We start from the raw sequence: 17,814 nt of genomic DNA, 5'->3' as shown, positions 1-17,814 counted from the left end.
AGAACTAGAAGATGTGGTTAAGTTTAGTCAAATTAAGGAAATGATTAAATCAAAATTTATCCAATAAGAGTCAAAATCGGATTGGATTCAAATTTGAATTCTACACACGTCTCAATATTTTGATCATAACTTTATGCTCAAGTCTCAGATTGCAATGAAATTGGTGGCGTTGGAAAGCTAATAAAAAATAATACAAATTATTGTGAAATATGATTTTTCTAATTCGGATGTTTACTATGTCAAAATTATCCCGCAATAAATGACCGCAAATCTGAATGAATCTTATTCTGATTTGTACTAGGATTGCTTCCTAATTTGATTAAAAGACTCAAATACGATTTTTCTGGATTTCTAAGGCTTCTGGGGCTTGTTTGCTACATATAAATAGATCGCTAAGCTTCAAAAGAATGTTTGCTTAGCTTTAGACAGAAATTTTTTTTTGGAGGCTTGACAAGTTGAAGAGGAGAAGAACATGATATGAGGCCATCATAGCACCACAATGAGCGGCTAAATTCGTAATAGGGTGTTCATGTAGCCTTTTCCAAGCAAAAATGGTTTACTTGTATTTTAATTTAGGATTTTCTATATGCATAATGGTTGTATAACTGTGAGAATTAATCTTAATGTTTATATTCAATCATTATGAATTTCTTATCTTGTCTTAGAAAGTCTTTTATATTGATTGAACTCAATCCTTCATATTTTCTGTGATTATGTGAATGATTGTTATACAACGGTTTTAATTGATATATGATCAAGAGGGTTAGATAGGCCATGCCTAGGGAAGACGAATTGTACTACACCTTAGTTTAGTGTAATTTAAATAGATAGTTCGTACCAACCGAAGATGGATTATACTATTCCATTAATTGTGTGTATCCTATTAAAGACGTAGCTAATCCATACTTAAGGAAGACGAGTTGTATCGCATCTTAGTGATTAGGTGGACGGTCCATACCAACCAAAAATGGGTTATACTTATTATTTAATGATGGTATTTTCTTGACTACTCGAGTGAGACGAGCCTTATATCATGCATAGTATGAATTTTCCTTATTAATATATGATTAACCATTGTTATATGGTGAGTGGTGAAATCAACCTCATATTCTTTCTCTCATCCCTATTCTCTTTACATTTATGTATTTATTTTTAGAAAACAAAAATCAAATCAAACATCTTTTAAATTAAGTTATATTTAATTTCGAAAAGTTTGATAGTAACACTTATGCAGTCATTGAGGTTCGACACCCTCAATATATCCCTATCCTACAAAGATTCGTACTATTGTGAGTGGTAATTTTATTATTGATATATTTTGATAAACAAAAGACCACATCAGTTCTCAATGCACAAAATCAACTCACGTTGATAGAGAAAATTGATAATATTATTGATGGCAAAAATTGAACTGTTTATTCTATTACAATTGCTCCTAATTTATAATGAAATCCTAAAACTACAAAAGGATAAAATATTCTAGGAATGAAAATAAAACAAAAGAAACAAACTATGGAAATACTTGGTAGTTACATAAGCCGAAATATGAAAAGATCCTAAAGCTACTAAAGAGTAAAATTTTCTAAGAAATGAAATAAACAACAAGGGGAAAATATAATAACTAAGATAATTCTTGACAACTACGTCAATCTAAATATCAGAATCTTCTAGAAAGGGAATCAAGAAATTTAGTAAAAGTTATTATGTAAAATATCTTCCAAATCACAATATGTCAATAGTTTCTTCTTTCCTTCTTGAACGACATCTGGTAGTTGTCCATTTCCTTTCTTACTTAAATCTTCTTGATTTGGTATATTAATATGATATATGTTATGGATGTAAAAGAATCAATCTCGTCGTCACATCATAGACCAATTAATTAATTATTGGCGGTACTAAAAGTCTCGCCGATAATTTCCCTCTCATGCCCATAAATTGTTTCTCACTCTTCATCGACCCAGTTGGTAGCCATTTCACTTTGTACTTCCACTGCCAGATATTAGTTGTTCTCATGTACACTTGATGTCGACGATATAGAATGTCCCGCTTAAAGTAGTTTACTCGTCAAAACCTAATGCTTGGTTCTGACAGTAAAACATTTTCGTCACGTCTTGCTAAGAGCCATCTGGTAAAGCTTTTTGTTCGACGGTAAGATTGTTCCTGAATAAGCCCGTTTGTTAACAATCCCGATGTCAAGTGGGGCCCCCTCAGTAATAAGAGCATTTTTGAAACAAGATGAAATTCTTGCCCTATATCAGAGGAGGCGCTTATGTCACTAGACACCACCCAGACTTGATCGCAGTCTAGGTGGAGCCGTCGATTTAGCGGCGAGAATGTGTGGCCAACATTCCCAACACGCTGTCAAAGGGCTTTTTGTTGTTGCCGTTTCCTCCTCTAAGTTTATGATTGTTGAGCCATTGAGGACGTGGAGGATGTCACATTTGGATTGCATGATTTGCTATATGGTACATTCATCAAATATTGTCAATGCGTTGATGTAGAATTCTTTTGGTTGGTGGGTTTGACCCGATCGAGTCGATCGATCTAGATGTTGGGTATAAACATGAAACCGAGTTGTAGCCTAAGTAGAGGAGTTGGAGTGTGTTCCCATATATTCAATAGTAAATTTATATATCTTTTTTACAAATATATCATTGAATCTGTGAAATTCATGTGTAGTCTAATAGATTCAATAGTAGATTTAAACATTTCTTATACAGAAATAGATAAGAGATATGTAAAAAAATGAAACCAAATATTTCTTAATCTGTTATCCACTATTTTGGACCTTTAAATTTTGTTTTAGCTGATCCCATTAGCAAAATTAACAAGAAAATCGTCGCCAGTCACTATTAACATTAATCATGCATGAATGAAAATGATTGTTTTAGACATGCACCCAATCCTACTTTATAAATTAGAATAATGGTTTTTAAAATGGACATTTTCTTTTTTACTTTTATATATCATAAAGAGTAATGATTCACTACCACCTAAATATACAACTTTTCACCACCTTGTCTATGTGGCAAGGTGGTCCCTTACTAACTTTAGAGTTTTTTTTATTTTTAAAAAATAAAATAAAGTGGGGGACCACTTTGCCACATAGACAAGGTGGTGAAAAGTTGTATATTTAGGTGGTAAAGAATCATTTCTCTATCATAAAATACTTTTATAATTATTTGTCTAAATTTGTGATAATTTAAACAGATTGTGAGAGATAATTTATGAAACTCACCTGATAAAATAAAAATTAGACTGTTCAATCACTTATCCGATCATGTAGACATCATAAATAATATCTCACAATTATTTGTTCAAATTTTTTTAAATTAAAGGAGATAATAGTAAAGAATCATTATCCGTTTAAATGGCGTCAAGATAGAGGAGATCGAATCGTGGACTACTAGGATTGGAGTGGTGAAGCTTTGCGAGCATACGAACGTCGTGGAGATGTCCTGTCCTATAAATCAAAGCCAACGTGGAACTCTACTTTTAATTTGGTGGACTAATTCAGGACTCTCTCTACCTTAGGCCTTCTCCTGCTTCTTTAACCAACAAAGAAAAGAAACGCAACGAAGGAGGAGTTGCGGTAACTGGTAAGGGAATTAAATAAAAGGTTTCTCCGTTATACTAAATAAATGCAAACAAACAAAAATGGATATATAATCTTAGTGCAGTACTACTGGCTGATTCCTGAATGTGTTTCCTTTATAGTTAGTGTGTGTGTGTGTATATATATATACATGTTTCAACAATTAATCGTTCAATGGCCGGCAGATCGAGGAGATGCTTGAATCAATTACACGACCAAGGATGAGGAGCAGTTTGGCTACTCTAGCTTCTATGTAATATGTCGTTTATTAATTTCTAGCTCTTTACATATATATGCCTTTTTCTTTTCATGTGAAATAATTTAATTCTAACGGCTCTCCTATGCAGGCATGAGGATGACTTTGCGGAGCTGGTGTGGGAAAATGGTCAGATTCTTATGCGAGGTATATCCGGTAGAACTCAAAAGGGTCATTCATGCAGTCGTACGACTAGTGCTTCTTCTTTGTACCCTTCCGTTGCTCAGGCAGAAAATGGAGGAAACATGCATACAAAGAGAGCAAGGTTAGAAACCGTGTGTTCGATTTCGAATGACTCCACTTTCTCAGGTTTCATGGGTCACAGGGATTCTGATCTCAACTTTACCAATAACAATTCTGATCTTCACTCTTTTCCCGAATTGTATCGATTCAATTTGGACGGCAGTAAGAGAAAGAGTAAGAGTGATGATGATGATGATGATGATGAGCATCCCACAGATTCCCAGACGGTTCTAGAACATGACAGACCTAGGAGTCGTCAACTTGACCCATCAGATTCGCTCATGAGATCACCGAGACTGAATTCAAGCGAGACCCAAGTGTCAGTGAGTGAACTGCACACATCGAGCTTGCTGGATCAGCGTGGTTCACACCCTGATAAAAAGACTCGGGCAGTGAATTTCTCCAACTTAAGACCTGCGGCTGTTTTCAAAGCAAATAGTCAGAGCAGTAATGTAACAAGGCCGACATATGGTACAGTGGTTTCAACAAGAGTTGATGATCAGGAGTTTAAAGGTAGCAAATATGAGAGCAACACAGTTGAGCCAACGGTGATTGAACCAGCTACTACTGTTTCAAAAAGTGCCACAGCTCTTCAGAATCAACCACAAGCAGACCTAATACCATCTGTTGGGGAGATCAAGGAGTCACTCCCTGAAGCTTTTGGCCATATGAATCATAAATCTAGCGATCAACAAGCAAATACAGAAGCTGGAAAAGTACCCAATATCAACAAGTTTGCTGAGCCGGCCGTTGCATCTTCTTCAGTACGCTCGCTTGGAGCTTCGAATGACCCAACATATTCTTTTAGGAGGACATATGAGGACACTGAGTCGTCGGAATATCGCAGCGAAGATTTTACAAGGGTAAAAGTCACTCCCCCTCCCCCGATTTATGATTCCTTTCTATCCACAGTACTTGTCTTCAAGGCTTTTAAGAACTCCAACTTGATTTACTGCAGAACGGTGAAGAGCCTCAGGGTTTGATAAAACAAGCGTTTGTTCGTGGAGGTACAAGTGCCAAGAGAAGTCGAACTGCCCAAGTTCATAATTTGTCTGAAAGGGTGAGCGACGCCAGTAAGAACAAACACACACGTACACCAAAAAAGAAAGAAAAAGTAGGATCGGAGATCGATTATGTCTAACTATATATTTATGGTGATAATCTGCAGAGACGAAGAGTTAAAATTAACAAAAAGATGCGTGCTTTAAAAGAGCTCATACCTAATTGCAACAAGGTTGGCATCTCCATTAAAATTCAACTGAAAGCTTTCCCAGTAGCCTTGTACCATCAGACAAACTGACCGTTCAATTCACTTTTTTTCATTATAATTAAGTTTCTAAGTTGTTTTTCTTTGAAATGTTGCTTAATTATATCTGGTTTATGTGTCTCGAAGGTGGATAAAGCTTCAATGCTGGATGAGGCCATTGAGTATTTGAAAACCCTTCAGCTTCAACTACTGGTAAATTTTGTTGGATTAGGCTTAAGTGCAATAAAAATACTATTGCCTCCGCGGTGTAGTAGTTTTTTTAATTAATCATCAAAATCTGACTTCATTTTCTCTCTTCTTATAAAACACTTAAAACTAGATCTTGACCGATCTTAGCTTTTGTCTTGGTCGATGCAGATTATGTCAATGGGAAGTGGCCTTTGTATACCGCCAATGATGTTACCTACTACGATGCAAAATATCATGTGTGCACCACTGCATTTGACACATTTCTCTCCCATGGGTTGCAACCCAGGACAGTTCCCTACCTCAGACCTGCCTGGGATCACAGGAACCAGATTTCAAATGCTTGGATTTCCCATGTCAGTTTCACATCCGCCCTTCGTTCCTTTTGTTGGAATGCCATCTACACAATCAGTTGCGGCGCCCGGCATCCATGGAGCTGAGCCGCCCCCCTTACGGAACATTAATCAGTACGATTCCAATCAGAAATGATGAAGAATATTGCAAACACATAATGCTCAAAGATCCAAACACCAATCAATTCAGGTAGCATTTTTTTTTTTTCCTTTCCCTTTTATGTATGAAAGGGAGGCTGCGGCGCGGCAGGATATGCACCCCAACCAGTTGAGGGAAGTGAATATGAAGTATAGAACAGAATTTCAAATAAACATTGAAATGATTAGATTAGTACTCTCTCCCAAGATCTGCAAAAGGGCAAGTAGCTTGATTGGTTAATTGGAATCCAATTGGTTAGATGGCAGTGATCTTTAACCGATCACGGCCATGATCATATGTGTTGTTGCTATCTCTTACAACAACAAGCGCTAAATTCAAAGAAAGGAAATGAAAGCAGAGTTGGTTTTGCTCATTTCCTGTAATCTCGTCTTGGTTCTTCTTTTCTTGAGACTGCTTTTATTTGTGTGTTTTGTCGCTCAACCGTAGCAAAAGCATGGAATTTGAGCATATATCTCGATCTCGCAACCAGCAATTTGTTAGGAGTAGGTTTTGGCTTTGCCCGGATTGTTTAACTTCAGCCAGAAGGCTAGCTATTCTCTTTTGAGACGAATAGAGCAGCTGCAGCGCAGGATCCAGAGATTGGTGGAGTGGTGTTTGTTGGAGATTGTGAGTTTTACAAAGGGCTGGCAATTTAATGCTACGTGTTGAAAGACTATATATATATATAGATCAACCTTAATTCAGTTAATTTAATCAAACGGGTCAAATCTACCTACCCTAAACTACTAATTTCGTGTTGAGTTTGTATTAGGTTCCCAGGTCATGTAAAAAATTGACAGCCTTAATGTCGCGTATCAGATTCGGATTAGGGTTGTGTCGAGGTATGAGTATAAAATTATGTATGTCAACTTTAACTCGACTCATTTAATTAAACAGGTTATACCCCTTAACCCTAATACACTAATTTCATGTTAAGTTTGTGTCGGGTTCTCGAGCTATGTACGCTAGGATGCTTGTATCCATTGCTTGCATTCTTCCTTCCTCTCTCAGTTTCATGAAGAATATAGATGAAGAGTATAGATGTGCAAAATTAAGCAACTTTTCAGATAAGAGTAATATTATTTAGTAAACTGTTATACGACTATTATACAACTGAGATGATGTGGCAAAGAAAATTAATCAATGATTCTTTTTCTTACAAATGTTTATCTAAAGACTGGTTTTCATTGATTCTTTTTCTTACTTTCAATGTTTACTAGTTTTTCTCCCACATATTCATCCTAGAGTAATGCTATATTCTGCACCGTCATTTCACTAATATCCTACTATACTGACGTGACATTGATAATTCACTCTTAAATCAGCTCTTGTTAAAAAAAATAAAAAAATAATTGTGGATTGACAATGCCACGTTGACATAACGAAATAGTAGTGACATAGTAGTGTGATACTTAACATTACTCCTTGTGTCTAGAAAGAAAATAAAATTGGTGCAAAGAAATGATTAAAACATGCTAGCTAGGTCCTAAATAACAGTCCATTGTCTTATTAGTTGAGGAGGAGGGGATTCCTTGATGGTGATTATTCTCTCAAACAGCATGGTCGTCCAGCTATATTCAATTTCATCAGATGTTCCCAAAGACCTAAAAGTCACTTCGACAACGCAGGTTCTTATCAGTTGAAGCATTCATGGTTGAATGGTACGAACTATTTTCAAAACTTGGATCTGGCACTTGTTTCTAACAGAGACGATTGCTTCCCTTCACTGCAGTGAAGAAAATATCTGCAGGGTTCTTGGTTCTTGCCAACATGAGAGAATTTTGGAATGAAACACTCAAACAGATGGGGGCATTGACGTACCCACGAGGAGAACTTGCAGTTGGTGTAAAAGGGTTTAGGGTTTTGCAAGCTAGGTTTATAACTCCTCTAATAGACTAATACTAGGGTGGTCCAATAATGAATTGTGCTGAAAAAGACATATTTCTATCTGCACCTCATCAATGTTGATGGAAAAAGAAAAATCACGCATCCCAGTGCATGGTCCACCTACCCAAAAGTTGATTCCATCTAATATACTTGAAATAGGGTGGTCCAATAATTCATGCTCCACCACAGCCTCATTCTCAAATGTACCTTGTTCAGCCAGAAACCCGTTTTTCACTAATGCCAATTGCAATATTGATTATTGTCACTCATCAGCATCTATTGCAAGATCAAGGGAAAAGAAACTTTGGTCCGGCATATACCCTTCAACCTTCATCTCAAACAATAATCTCTTCAGAATCTCTTGGATCTTATTTAGCTGTGGATGCATTATGCCTCTAGAATGAAAAACGTGAATACAACTACCTAACTGTATCCAGCTACTTCCAGGTTTCTTCATCAAGCCCTTCTCTTTTATTACTCTTCTGACCTCTGACACATCCTTCCATCTCTTAGTGGAGGCATATATATTGGCTAAAAGAACATAGTAGCCTGAATCTTTCAGATTTTTCTGGAGAATGTGCTTCCCAAGAAGCTCAGCGAGCTCCAACTTGTTATGAACTCTGCAAGCACCGAGTAAGCTTCCCAAAACATTTATGTCCGGTTCCACAGGCATTCTTTTGATAAAATTCAAGGCATCATCAAGGTTTCCTGCTCTACCAAGAAGGTCAACCATGCAACAATAATGTTCCATTTCTGGCTGGATACGGTAATCAGCCATAATAGAATTATATAATAACCAACCCTTGTCAATTAGACCTGCATGACTACAAGCTGACAAGAGTGCTATAAAAGAGACTTTGTTGGGCCTAATTCTTTCCTCCTTCATTTGCTCAAAAAATGAAAAAGCCTCTTCTCCAAGTCCATGAATTCCATGAGCAGATATTACTGTGTTATAAGTCACAATATTCTTTACCATCATCTGATTAAAGACCTTTATTCCGAGTTCTAGGTACCCACATTTGCAGTACACATCAATCAGAGAATTTCCAACAGAAACTACTGCAACGAGACTGCTTTTTGTTGCATAGCCATGAATTTCTTTTCCCTGCGTAAAAGTGCCCATTTTGGTGCATAAAGGAAGAATGCTAACTAGGGTAATAGAATTTGGTCTCAGCTGTCTGGTTTTCCAGATTTGTCGAAATATCCTTAGTGCTGAATCAGTATCACCATGTGAAACATAGCCTACAATCAATGAGTTCCATATTGAGATGTCCCTCTCGGACATCATCTGAAAAATGTGCTTTGCTTCTCTCATTGACCCACATTTAGTGTACATGTCAATTAATGAACTCCCCACAACAGCATCAGATTCAAACCCTTGTTTTAGGATATAACCGTGCATCTCCTTTCCCTGTTTTAACAATTTGAGGTTGGCCAATCCAGGAAGAGTACTTGCTGCAGTTATTGCATTTGCTCTTAAGCCCGCACTCTTCATCTCAAGATAAAGTTCGAAACTCTCACGGTACAGGCAATTCTGTGCATAACCAGCGATCAAGGTACCCCAAGAGACAGCATCCCGGTACTCCATTTTGCAGAATATACAGTTGGCATCATGGGTGTCTCCACATTTACAGTACATATCTACCAAAGCATTTGAAACAAACAAATCACTCTCAAAACCGCTCCTTATAGCACATCCATGCATAGCCATCCCCGTATGCCTAGTTTCCAGTCTGCCACATGCTGGAAGAACAGCTGCCACAATCACTGAATCAGGCCATATCCCTACTAATCTCATTCTTTTGAACAGACGCAAGGCCTCAAGCCACTCCCCATTATGCACACTCCCACATGTTATTGCACTCCAAGAAGCTAAATCCTTTCTGGGCATTTCTTCAAACAACCACCGTGCCTCGTTTAAGCTGCCGCACTTGGCAAACATGTCAATCAAAGCACAGTCAACATAAATATTCCGCTGTATATTATGGCGGGTCTCATTGAATTGGATATACTCTAGGACCCTCCTTCCTTCTTCAAGTGCAGATAAACCAGAACAAGCCTTAAGAACAAGTGGGTACGTAAAATTATCAGGGGCTATGCCTTGACTAAGCATCAAGTGATAGAACTGAATTGCATCAGAAAACTGACCCCTATCGACCAAACCTCTAAGTATTGCATTCCAAGCAATATTACTCTTCTGGGGTAGTTTGTCAAAGACAAGAAGTGCTCCCTGGAAGCAGCCAAAGTTGACATAGATGTTGACAAGCTGTGAACCGAACACTCTATCAGTACTAGCGGGGTGGAAGAAACCATTAACAACGAGAAGAGCATGCAATCTTCTGGCTTCAAAAAGATGGGGTGGTGATTTGAGTTGAGAGAAGAGGTTTCGATGATTGAAGAGTTGTGAAGATGGCATGGTGTCTTGGTGGTGCGTAGGAGCGAATTGGATGATTTGGTTGGTTGGGCCTATGAGCTTGGGAGGTGGGTTTGGGGGGACAGTTGAAGTGAGTTTGTTGAGAAGTACAAGTGATATTGGCGCTTGAACCGGTCGTTGGACAAAGACAGTTTCTCTGCTTACTGACAGCCTCGCTATGGACAGCATGTTCTACTTGTGCACGCTTTCTTTCAACTTTCATGGCATCCCATCGAGCGCAAGACCGCGGTTAGATTCCATTTCTTTTATTTATAGTAGGATGCTTGGAGGTCAACCCGCCGTCAGTTCAACCCCAATGATATTTTCCTCGTATCCAGTACTTTTTGCACTTTTTTCTGTTTAAATCATGGCTTTCCTACAAGAAAAAGAAAGGCATCACGTACAATCTACTCGCATAATGTGGCTTCTGTTTAAATCAAGGTGTTAATTTCGCCCATGTTAGATTTGTACTGTATTGCAAAAACAGTACTTTACATCCGCCTCAAGCTTTTGACTTTCCGGAATTTCTCATCAAATAGGTTTTAGATGACGGTGACGCTTTTAATCTTGCTTATGTGCTACTCCTGTAAATTAACAAATCTGTGGGAAACAACCGATCGTTCAAGCAAAAACAATTGAAAGAATGGTCCATCATCCATGACAGTAGAAAGTTATACCCATGACAACTTCCTTAATTGGGATACATACACACATTCAGTAGCACAAAAGAACGTTGGACTGTTATATACATTAACTACATTTAAAAAAAAAAATTATATATATATATATATATATATATATATTAAAAAAATAAACACCAACCAATCCAATGATTGACCGCTTGACAGAAGTACGAGAAAATTCATCAGAATAAGACTCTGGTAAACGAAAAGAATAGACTAAGCAGCTTCAAGCTCAGCATTTGTTGATGTATTTTTTCTCATTGGTACCATACTATTCTTAATTGCCGACTCCCTGGGGGAATTATCTGTAAGCTTGAGATTTGACATTGCAGCGCTCAAAGATTCAGCAGACTCTAAAGCCTCTGCTTGTCCTGCTGCACTATCAACCCCGACTTTGGAGCTCGGAACTTGAAGGTTTCCACTTCCAACTTCCAACTCCAATTTTTTGAATTCTTCTTCAATGTCTTCATCTTCAATATCATCAGTGTACGATGGAGTTGACTCTACAACATCCAGATAGACCCAATTTAGATAAGAGTCAAAGTAACAAGAGTGCCTACAGCCTAGATGCTATGCTTTAAACCCAACTATTTGGAATCAGCTACAACTTAAACAGATTTAAACGTACCAAGAGCTTTATCAACTTGCTTTTGTGACTCAATGCTCTCCTCAAGTTCTTGTAGACAAAACTCAACTTCCTCCACGCTCATCCTATTGTCCTTTACTGCTTGAGCTCCAATCAGGATGGCTTCAGAGACCTGCCAACAGGAGACAAGGTTCCGTTTGTTAAAATTTGTGTTCTGTCTATTGTTTTCTCTTCTCAAAACAAAAATATTAACAAACAACAATACACTCCTAAAAACACAAAAACAGTTTTCACCTTTATGTCACATTAGAAAACCTTTTCAAACTAAAAACAAAAAACACACTTCAAAACACATTAACAAATAGAGCCAATTGATTTTCTGCAGCTTAAAACTTTGAGAGGTCGCTACGTCATTTGATGGAACCAAACTCATCAAGTTCAAAAATGAAAACCATGTCGGCTTTGTCAGCTCTTGCATGACTTAAGCTCCTTTATGTTCTATTTACACCATCAGCACAATTTAAAGAAGCAGCTGAAGCAAAACAAAAGTCTTTTTTTAATGAATTTTACCTTTTTTGTGGATTCAGCATTTGCAATAACACTAAGGACTTCCTCCACTCTGCTCAAAAGTGATATACATTTTTCTCTAGCCTCAGTGGCTAGTTTTAACTCCCTTGCATGCCGAAGTGCCGCTTTCTTGTTCCCAGAACTCAAGGAAGCTAATGCTGATTTTCTTGACCTGTACAGGAAATGAAACAATCCATGAGACAAGTATCACCGGTCTCATGTTCCACATTACAACAGCTGCTCACATTTATAGGATGAGGATGTAGCAATTTAATCAATTTTATTCTACCAAGCCTATGGCCAGCAACCCTAGCTCTTCCAATCTATTGCAGTTGAATGAAAAAGAGGACCAAAACTTTCAACCAGTTGGCACAATCCCAGGCAGCCCAAATGTGTAATGCAGAAGTTCATGTTTTGTCCCCCTTATCAATGCCCCAACTACTACAAATGTTATTTGCTACATCAATTAAGATCAACTATAGACTATGATGTCTTGGACCTAAAGCAAGACAGTTCGGTTCAGTTGAGATGTAGTAGTTACATTTCATAACGTCGGTCAATGACATTAAGTTGTTGCTGAAGCCTCTCTGTCGTCCAAATCAAATGTAGAACATCATAATCCAAATTCGAAATCTTAGAAACTGGTGCTGGTGACAGGGAAACTTTTATGCCCTGCAAAAGTTTTTACAAATAATTACACTCCCAGAGATGAAAGTAGGAAGACCCATATGCTTTACCTGAAGATAACTGTAACACCTCTACCTTAAACCCACTTACCCTCGTGATGTAGTCCCATGGCTTGAAGTACATCCACAGCAAAGTCTTAAAGTCCTATAACTAAAGCCAAAAACCAACGTGAATGTCAACCTCCCTTTTTGCTTCTCAACTCCACAATCATGCCACCAAATCAAAAATAAACTTCCAACTCTGAAGGCACTTTCTAAACCCATGTACACCCCATTATTCACTATCCCACTACACGGCAGTTTTGGGTGTTTCCATTAAAAAAAAAAAACTCATCTCCTCTTCATTATTTTTCTCAATCTCTCTTTCAACCTCTCATACATCCAAACATTTTAAGAACCAAAAACACCTACCAATCGACCATTGTCATATCACACAATTTTGCAAAGAGCCAAGCCTCATCAAGTTCTCTCTTTGATTAAAAGAATTCTTGCAAGTATTTCAACTCTTTCTTTTCTTTCAAAAACTTTATTGATTTTAGTGTTTAAACGTGCACATCATGAAAGATTATGCCCTAAGGAGTGAATATGGTTGTTTTACTTACATTTGGATGGTCGCATAATAGATAAAATTGTAACGACCAAGGAAAGCGCTAGCCAATTATAAAGCTCAGTTTCACCTAGTATGTAAGCAATGTGGGAGTTAGCACACATGAGTATCTTTATAAACCACCCACTCTATGTAGGCTACTCATCTTCCTAATATAAGACTGAGGTGTTATAAGAACACAAGGATCACACGTATCAGCATTGTATAGTTTTTGCACTAGTTAGTGTAATAAGTGAAAAATTTTGCACTACTCATCTTCCTAATTTTGAATTCTGAATTTCAAATTAAGTTAGCGTAATAATATTGTTCTATGATGTCTTAGGTTTTCAGTATTCGAAGGGATTAATTTTGGAAAGAATTTTAGGTATGATTTTAGGGGTTATAAAAATTGGGTGCTGCTATAAACCTAGAATTTATGGGTTGACAACAACGGAGATGAAGATTGAAAAATTTGTGAAGGGCATAGGAAATGCCCAAAATTCATGAGGATGTTATTTGATATATAATAGGATGTACAAAATTTCATGCATTTTGGAGGTTATTTGATATGAGTTTCGAATTCCCAAAGTTAGGGTTAGTGTTCTGTCAATGCACTGGCAGAAATCAGTGACCAATGAGTATTTCCCAATTTCCTGAGATATATCTGATTGGAGTTAGGTCTTGAAATTTGGTGGAGTTATTATTAACATTTTATTGATCTTCCATCATTAAATTGGTGATTTTATAGGCTCGGATAGAGGGTAATATGAATTTTCAACAATAAAATGAGTCTCTGGATGGTTTCAATTGTGCAGCAGAAAGAGCATGTTTGGCAACCATTTCTTCTCTCCCTCTTTTTTTTTCTTTTTTTTTTTTCACTTTTTTATATCACATCAATAATTTTTTATTGCTATTCAAATAAAAAAACCACTAGAAAACAAAACTTTTTCACTTTTCTATAAAACAATCTCAAACTTTTTTATACTTTATATCACATTAATCACTCCTTACTACTTCAAATAAAAATACCACAACACAAGTTACACAATCATTTACCAAACACACCCCTAATATTTCGACAGACTTGAGTAGGCAAGTATCATTGGGATTCTACAAATTTAGTAAGGAAATTTAGTCCTAGGAGTCCGAAAAGTTACAAAATTAGTTTGATGCAATTGGAGTCAAAGTGAATTAATTATGAACTTTTGAAGCAACAAAGGTCATACTATCATATTAGAACGTGGATTTTGGTGAACACGCATTATTTTAGAACTTGGGGTTTATTACTCGGAATGTAATGATTTTTGGATATGTTGTAGCCTTAGATGCTAGAATGGATTTGGTTTAGGTCTCGTTGGATTCTAGTGAGGGAAAAGGGGCGAAACCTCATGAGGAACAAATCTGGACGGTAAGTGCAGCGGGGTCTATAGTTACTACCCCTCATAAGTTATCGCTTGTAACCTCTAATTCCTTTAAAAGTATATCATAAGGCTGGATGATAAGTAGTAAAGACTTAGGAACCCTAGGTTGCATTAACATATTCCATGCATAATCATTAAATGCATCTTTACAAAGGTTCTAACAAGGCTGAGTTACGTCAAGGTTGAGGCAGTCTAAGTAACACTCTAAGAGTACTAGCAACAGTTTCCCTTAAACTTTTCCTTAATTTAAAAAACTAAACCACTTTTTGTTTCCCTATTTAAATGCAATCCACAATAGCTTCTCTTCCTTTCAAATTCACTTGTTGTTCCCTAGGGAAGCAAAAGTGGTTCATTAACATTATTTTAATATATGAAAAACTTCTCTTTCCTCTCTCATTCCTTTAGCATTTATTTGAAACAATGTTTATACAATTTATCTTTCATCTCTTTTTCCCCTAGCATATAATTTGAAGAATATTTAAATGGTTGGGGTTTTAGGAGTTTTCCTTACATGTAGAGAAAGGAAGAGAAGGGAATAGGATTTAAGGAAGCTGCTGCTAGTGCTCTAAAAACTATCGAGGTAAGTTAGATCCCTTATCCCTTCTCAAGTACTTTCATTGCATGCTTTTAAATTAAATGCCTTTATTGCTTTATATAAATGCCTATGTGATAATACTCTAATGCTTTACATGAAATGTTTTTCATAAAAGAGTTTTCAATTTGAAAAATTATCTAAAGTCACTCAATCTTTTTTATGGGTAAAGCTTCCACTGTCATGAAGTTTCTAAATGAAGGATGTTATATTTAAGGAAGTTACTAAGTTTGGAAGTTCTCAAATTGGGAAAGCTCTATTTGAGGAAAGGTTTTCATTTATGAAAATTTCTAAATATAGAAAAGTATAAAGATGCAAAATCCTCTCATACGTAGCACTAAGATGTTTCATGAGAAGTAAAAAAATGAGTAAGAAATTATTATGATGAGGACACATATGTGAAGGAGGTAATTTTGGCCCCATGATGTTAAAATTGTATGAGCTCAATACCGTTGCTTAGATGGACGTGCAACTACAAAAGGAAGCTTGTTTGAAGGTAGTAATCATGTTATGTAGCCACATAGAGTGGACCTTGGTTAATCGGTGGGAGGGCACATCTGCGGCCATAGGTGTTGCCATGATCACAAGGACCGTGCAACCCTAATACACGGGGTGTAAGAGTGTACATTGGGCCTTATTATGAGAATGATTACTATAAGTAGTATCTAAGCATTCTAATGAGAATAAAGTGTTTCCATTATGCTTTCATGAAAAAAAATCAGCTTTAAAGAAAATGAATTTAACTCAACTGATTTACGGTTGGATATTTTTTCTTCTCGAGCTTTTTTTGGGTCATCACTTTTATGTTTTGTTTTCAGGTTATGAGCAGCATACATTAGGAGGCCAGGATGGGGGCTTAGAAGAGCATTAGAGTTCATCTCATGAAATAACATTAGTGACTAGCTTTTTTATGTTATTTGTCCTAACGTTTCCACGTTTACTAAAGTTTTAATTTGATTCTATTTTCTTAACATGCATTTAATTCAGCATTTTAGTATTTGCTCTTGTGACCTTATGATGCTTTGCGCCTCCAAGAGTATTTGTTGACGTGCCTAACTCTAACGTGCTGGGGCATTACAATAACCCACTTGGACAACTACGAAAAATGTAAGAAAGAAATTATACTCAATGATTTCACCATGATGTTCTGTTCACTAAATTCAACAGAAGCAGCATGGAGATGCTGTACCTCAAGGAATTCCTTTTTATGGACTGAGAGGTAGCGTGCTTTCCCGGTTTCGGACAGGTGAGACAAGACCGCGGATGCTTCCTCCGGACCTCCACAAATGTCCTGGAACTTGCTCATAGTTACAACGCACGAACAGGTCCAGTGACTTTCACACAAGTGTTTCACAACTTGCACGGCTTTTTCCTGGAAAAATTGAAAAAGCTAACATTTTGATACATCTGCCCAACTGTTTATAGATGGAAACAGAAAGAAATACATGCAAATACCTTCAAGAGTGTGGTGAGTACGAGGTGATCTTGTGACAGAGCTTGTAGGGATGGTGTGGAGGTGGGTCTAATACGCATCAAGTTTCGTCCAACCTTTCTCAAGAGAAGGGACAGTGACCCACTGGTTGGGTCCAAAAGATCGCCCACTCGTACGATTTCCCCTTCATTGTACATTTCCATCTGAACCGACCAACAGGAGCATATCATTTAGCATACAAAATTACCATATATATATATATGGAATGAGGGAAGGGGTAATCTCACCAAAACCTGGTCGAGGCACAGAGGGGTCAAGCCTCCGCGATTGAACCAATTGTTCTTCACGTCGAGAGGGCTGATGACGAGAAGGCCGAAACGGCGAGCAATTTTGAGAATCAGAACCTTCCAGAATTCGTATCTCGATTCCCAATCACATTTCTGTCCGCTAAATGCCTTGAACCGGGCCGTGCCCACCGCTTCGTCGTCCCAGTCGCCCACCTCCGTTCTTATGAATTCCCCCACCGTCCCGCTCTCCATTTTGCGCTGCTCTCTTCCAACTCCTCCTCTCTTTCTACTCCCATTTTAAGTGATTGGGCTTCTCGCCGGGGTTTGAGTCTGAGAGAGTAGAGGCCCATAGGGCTTCATAGTTTCGACTAATTGGGCTTGCTTGGACTTCAACCAGTTTTTTGGTTTTTGAAGAATAAACCCAAGTTGACCCAAATACGAAGCCTGGCATCACTGTCGGTGAGGACATGCTGAGACCATCCTCTGCGCCGCTCAAAAGCGTCTTGCTTAGTTTCCTTTGAGTACACTAGCAAATACACGAGAGATCAAACTGCTTTAATTTAGGCCCAGTTGTCGCCAAAAGGCCCACGGTAAAATAAGGCCCAAATAGTAGTATTGGTTAAAAAAAAAAAAAA

General features: G+C 37.5%; 3 protein-coding genes across 4 annotated transcripts; 1 reads left to right on the top strand and 2 right to left on the bottom strand.

Moving 5' to 3' along the window:
- The first annotated feature begins 3,508 nt into the window (after positions 1-3,508).
- Positions 3,509-6,753, top strand: LOC133852065 (transcription factor PHYTOCHROME INTERACTING FACTOR-LIKE 15-like). 2 transcript variants are annotated; one of them, XM_062288735.1, is made up of 7 exons: positions 3,509-3,599; positions 3,781-3,848; positions 3,943-4,957; positions 5,053-5,154; positions 5,263-5,328; positions 5,488-5,553; positions 5,719-6,752. In XM_062288735.1, the coding sequence occupies exons 2-7, from the start codon at positions 3,790-3,792 to the stop codon at positions 6,034-6,036; spliced, it is 1,626 nt and encodes a 541-aa protein (XP_062144719.1). In that variant the 5' UTR covers positions 3,509-3,599; positions 3,781-3,789; the 3' UTR covers positions 6,037-6,752. The 2 variants fall into 2 exon arrangements, with proteins under 2 accessions (XP_062144719.1, XP_062144720.1); XM_062288736.1 differs by lacking the exon at positions 5,263-5,328 and having other exon boundaries at positions 5,719-6,753.
- Positions 6,754-7,418: 665 nt separating this feature from the next.
- LOC133851961 (putative pentatricopeptide repeat-containing protein At3g01580) lies at positions 7,419-10,597 on the bottom strand. The gene has a single exon (XM_062288598.1). The coding sequence runs from the start codon at positions 10,526-10,528 to the stop codon at positions 8,189-8,191; it is 2,340 nt and encodes a 779-aa protein (XP_062144582.1). The 5' UTR covers positions 10,529-10,597; the 3' UTR covers positions 7,419-8,188.
- A 343-nt stretch (positions 10,598-10,940) lies between these two features.
- LOC133883036 (uncharacterized) lies at positions 10,941-17,437 on the bottom strand. Its single transcript, XM_062322215.1, has 7 exons — positions 17,180-17,437; positions 16,916-17,095; positions 16,650-16,832; positions 12,717-12,847; positions 12,179-12,347; positions 11,651-11,780; positions 10,941-11,525 (listed from the first exon to the last, which is right to left on the bottom strand). Exons 1-7 carry the CDS (start codon positions 17,429-17,431, stop codon positions 11,239-11,241), a joined length of 1,332 nt encoding a protein of 443 aa, XP_062178199.1. The 5' UTR covers positions 17,432-17,437; the 3' UTR covers positions 10,941-11,238.
- Positions 17,438-17,814: the final 377 nt, after the last annotated feature.

Source organism: Alnus glutinosa, chromosome 12 (assembly GCF_958979055.1).
Source record: "Alnus glutinosa chromosome 12, dhAlnGlut1.1, whole genome shotgun sequence".
NCBI lineage: Eukaryota > Viridiplantae > Streptophyta > Magnoliopsida > Fagales > Betulaceae > Alnus > Alnus glutinosa.
This window is presented reverse-complemented; position numbering and strand designations above follow the sequence as displayed.

Bases quoted from the DNA above. Each gene is read 5' to 3' on its own strand.
- LOC133851961 (XM_062288598.1), bottom strand. From the start codon at position 10,528: ATGCTGTCCATAGCGAGGCTGTCAGTAAGCAGAGAAACTGTCTTTGTC.
- LOC133852065 (XM_062288735.1), top strand. From the start codon at position 3,790: ATGCTTGAATCAATTACACGACCAAGGATGAGGAGCAGTTTGGCTACT. The intron at 5,155-5,262 runs GTGAGCGACGCC...GATAATCTGCAG, and splicing joins TTCATAATTTGTCTGAAAGG to AGACGAAGAGTTAAAATTAA. The intron at 5,554-5,718 runs GTAAATTTTGTT...TGGTCGATGCAG, and splicing joins CCCTTCAGCTTCAACTACTG to ATTATGTCAATGGGAAGTGG.
- LOC133883036 (XM_062322215.1), bottom strand. From the start codon at position 17,431: ATGGAGAGCGGGACGGTGGGGGAATTCATAAGAACGGAGGTGGGCGAC. The intron at 12,848-16,649 runs GTACAGCATCTC...AAACTTTTGCAG, and splicing joins ATAAAAAGGAATTCCTTGAG to GGCATAAAAGTTTCCCTGTC. The intron at 11,781-12,178 runs GTAAAATTCATT...TCCTGTTGGCAG, and splicing joins ATGCTGAATCCACAAAAAAG to GTCTCTGAAGCCATCCTGAT.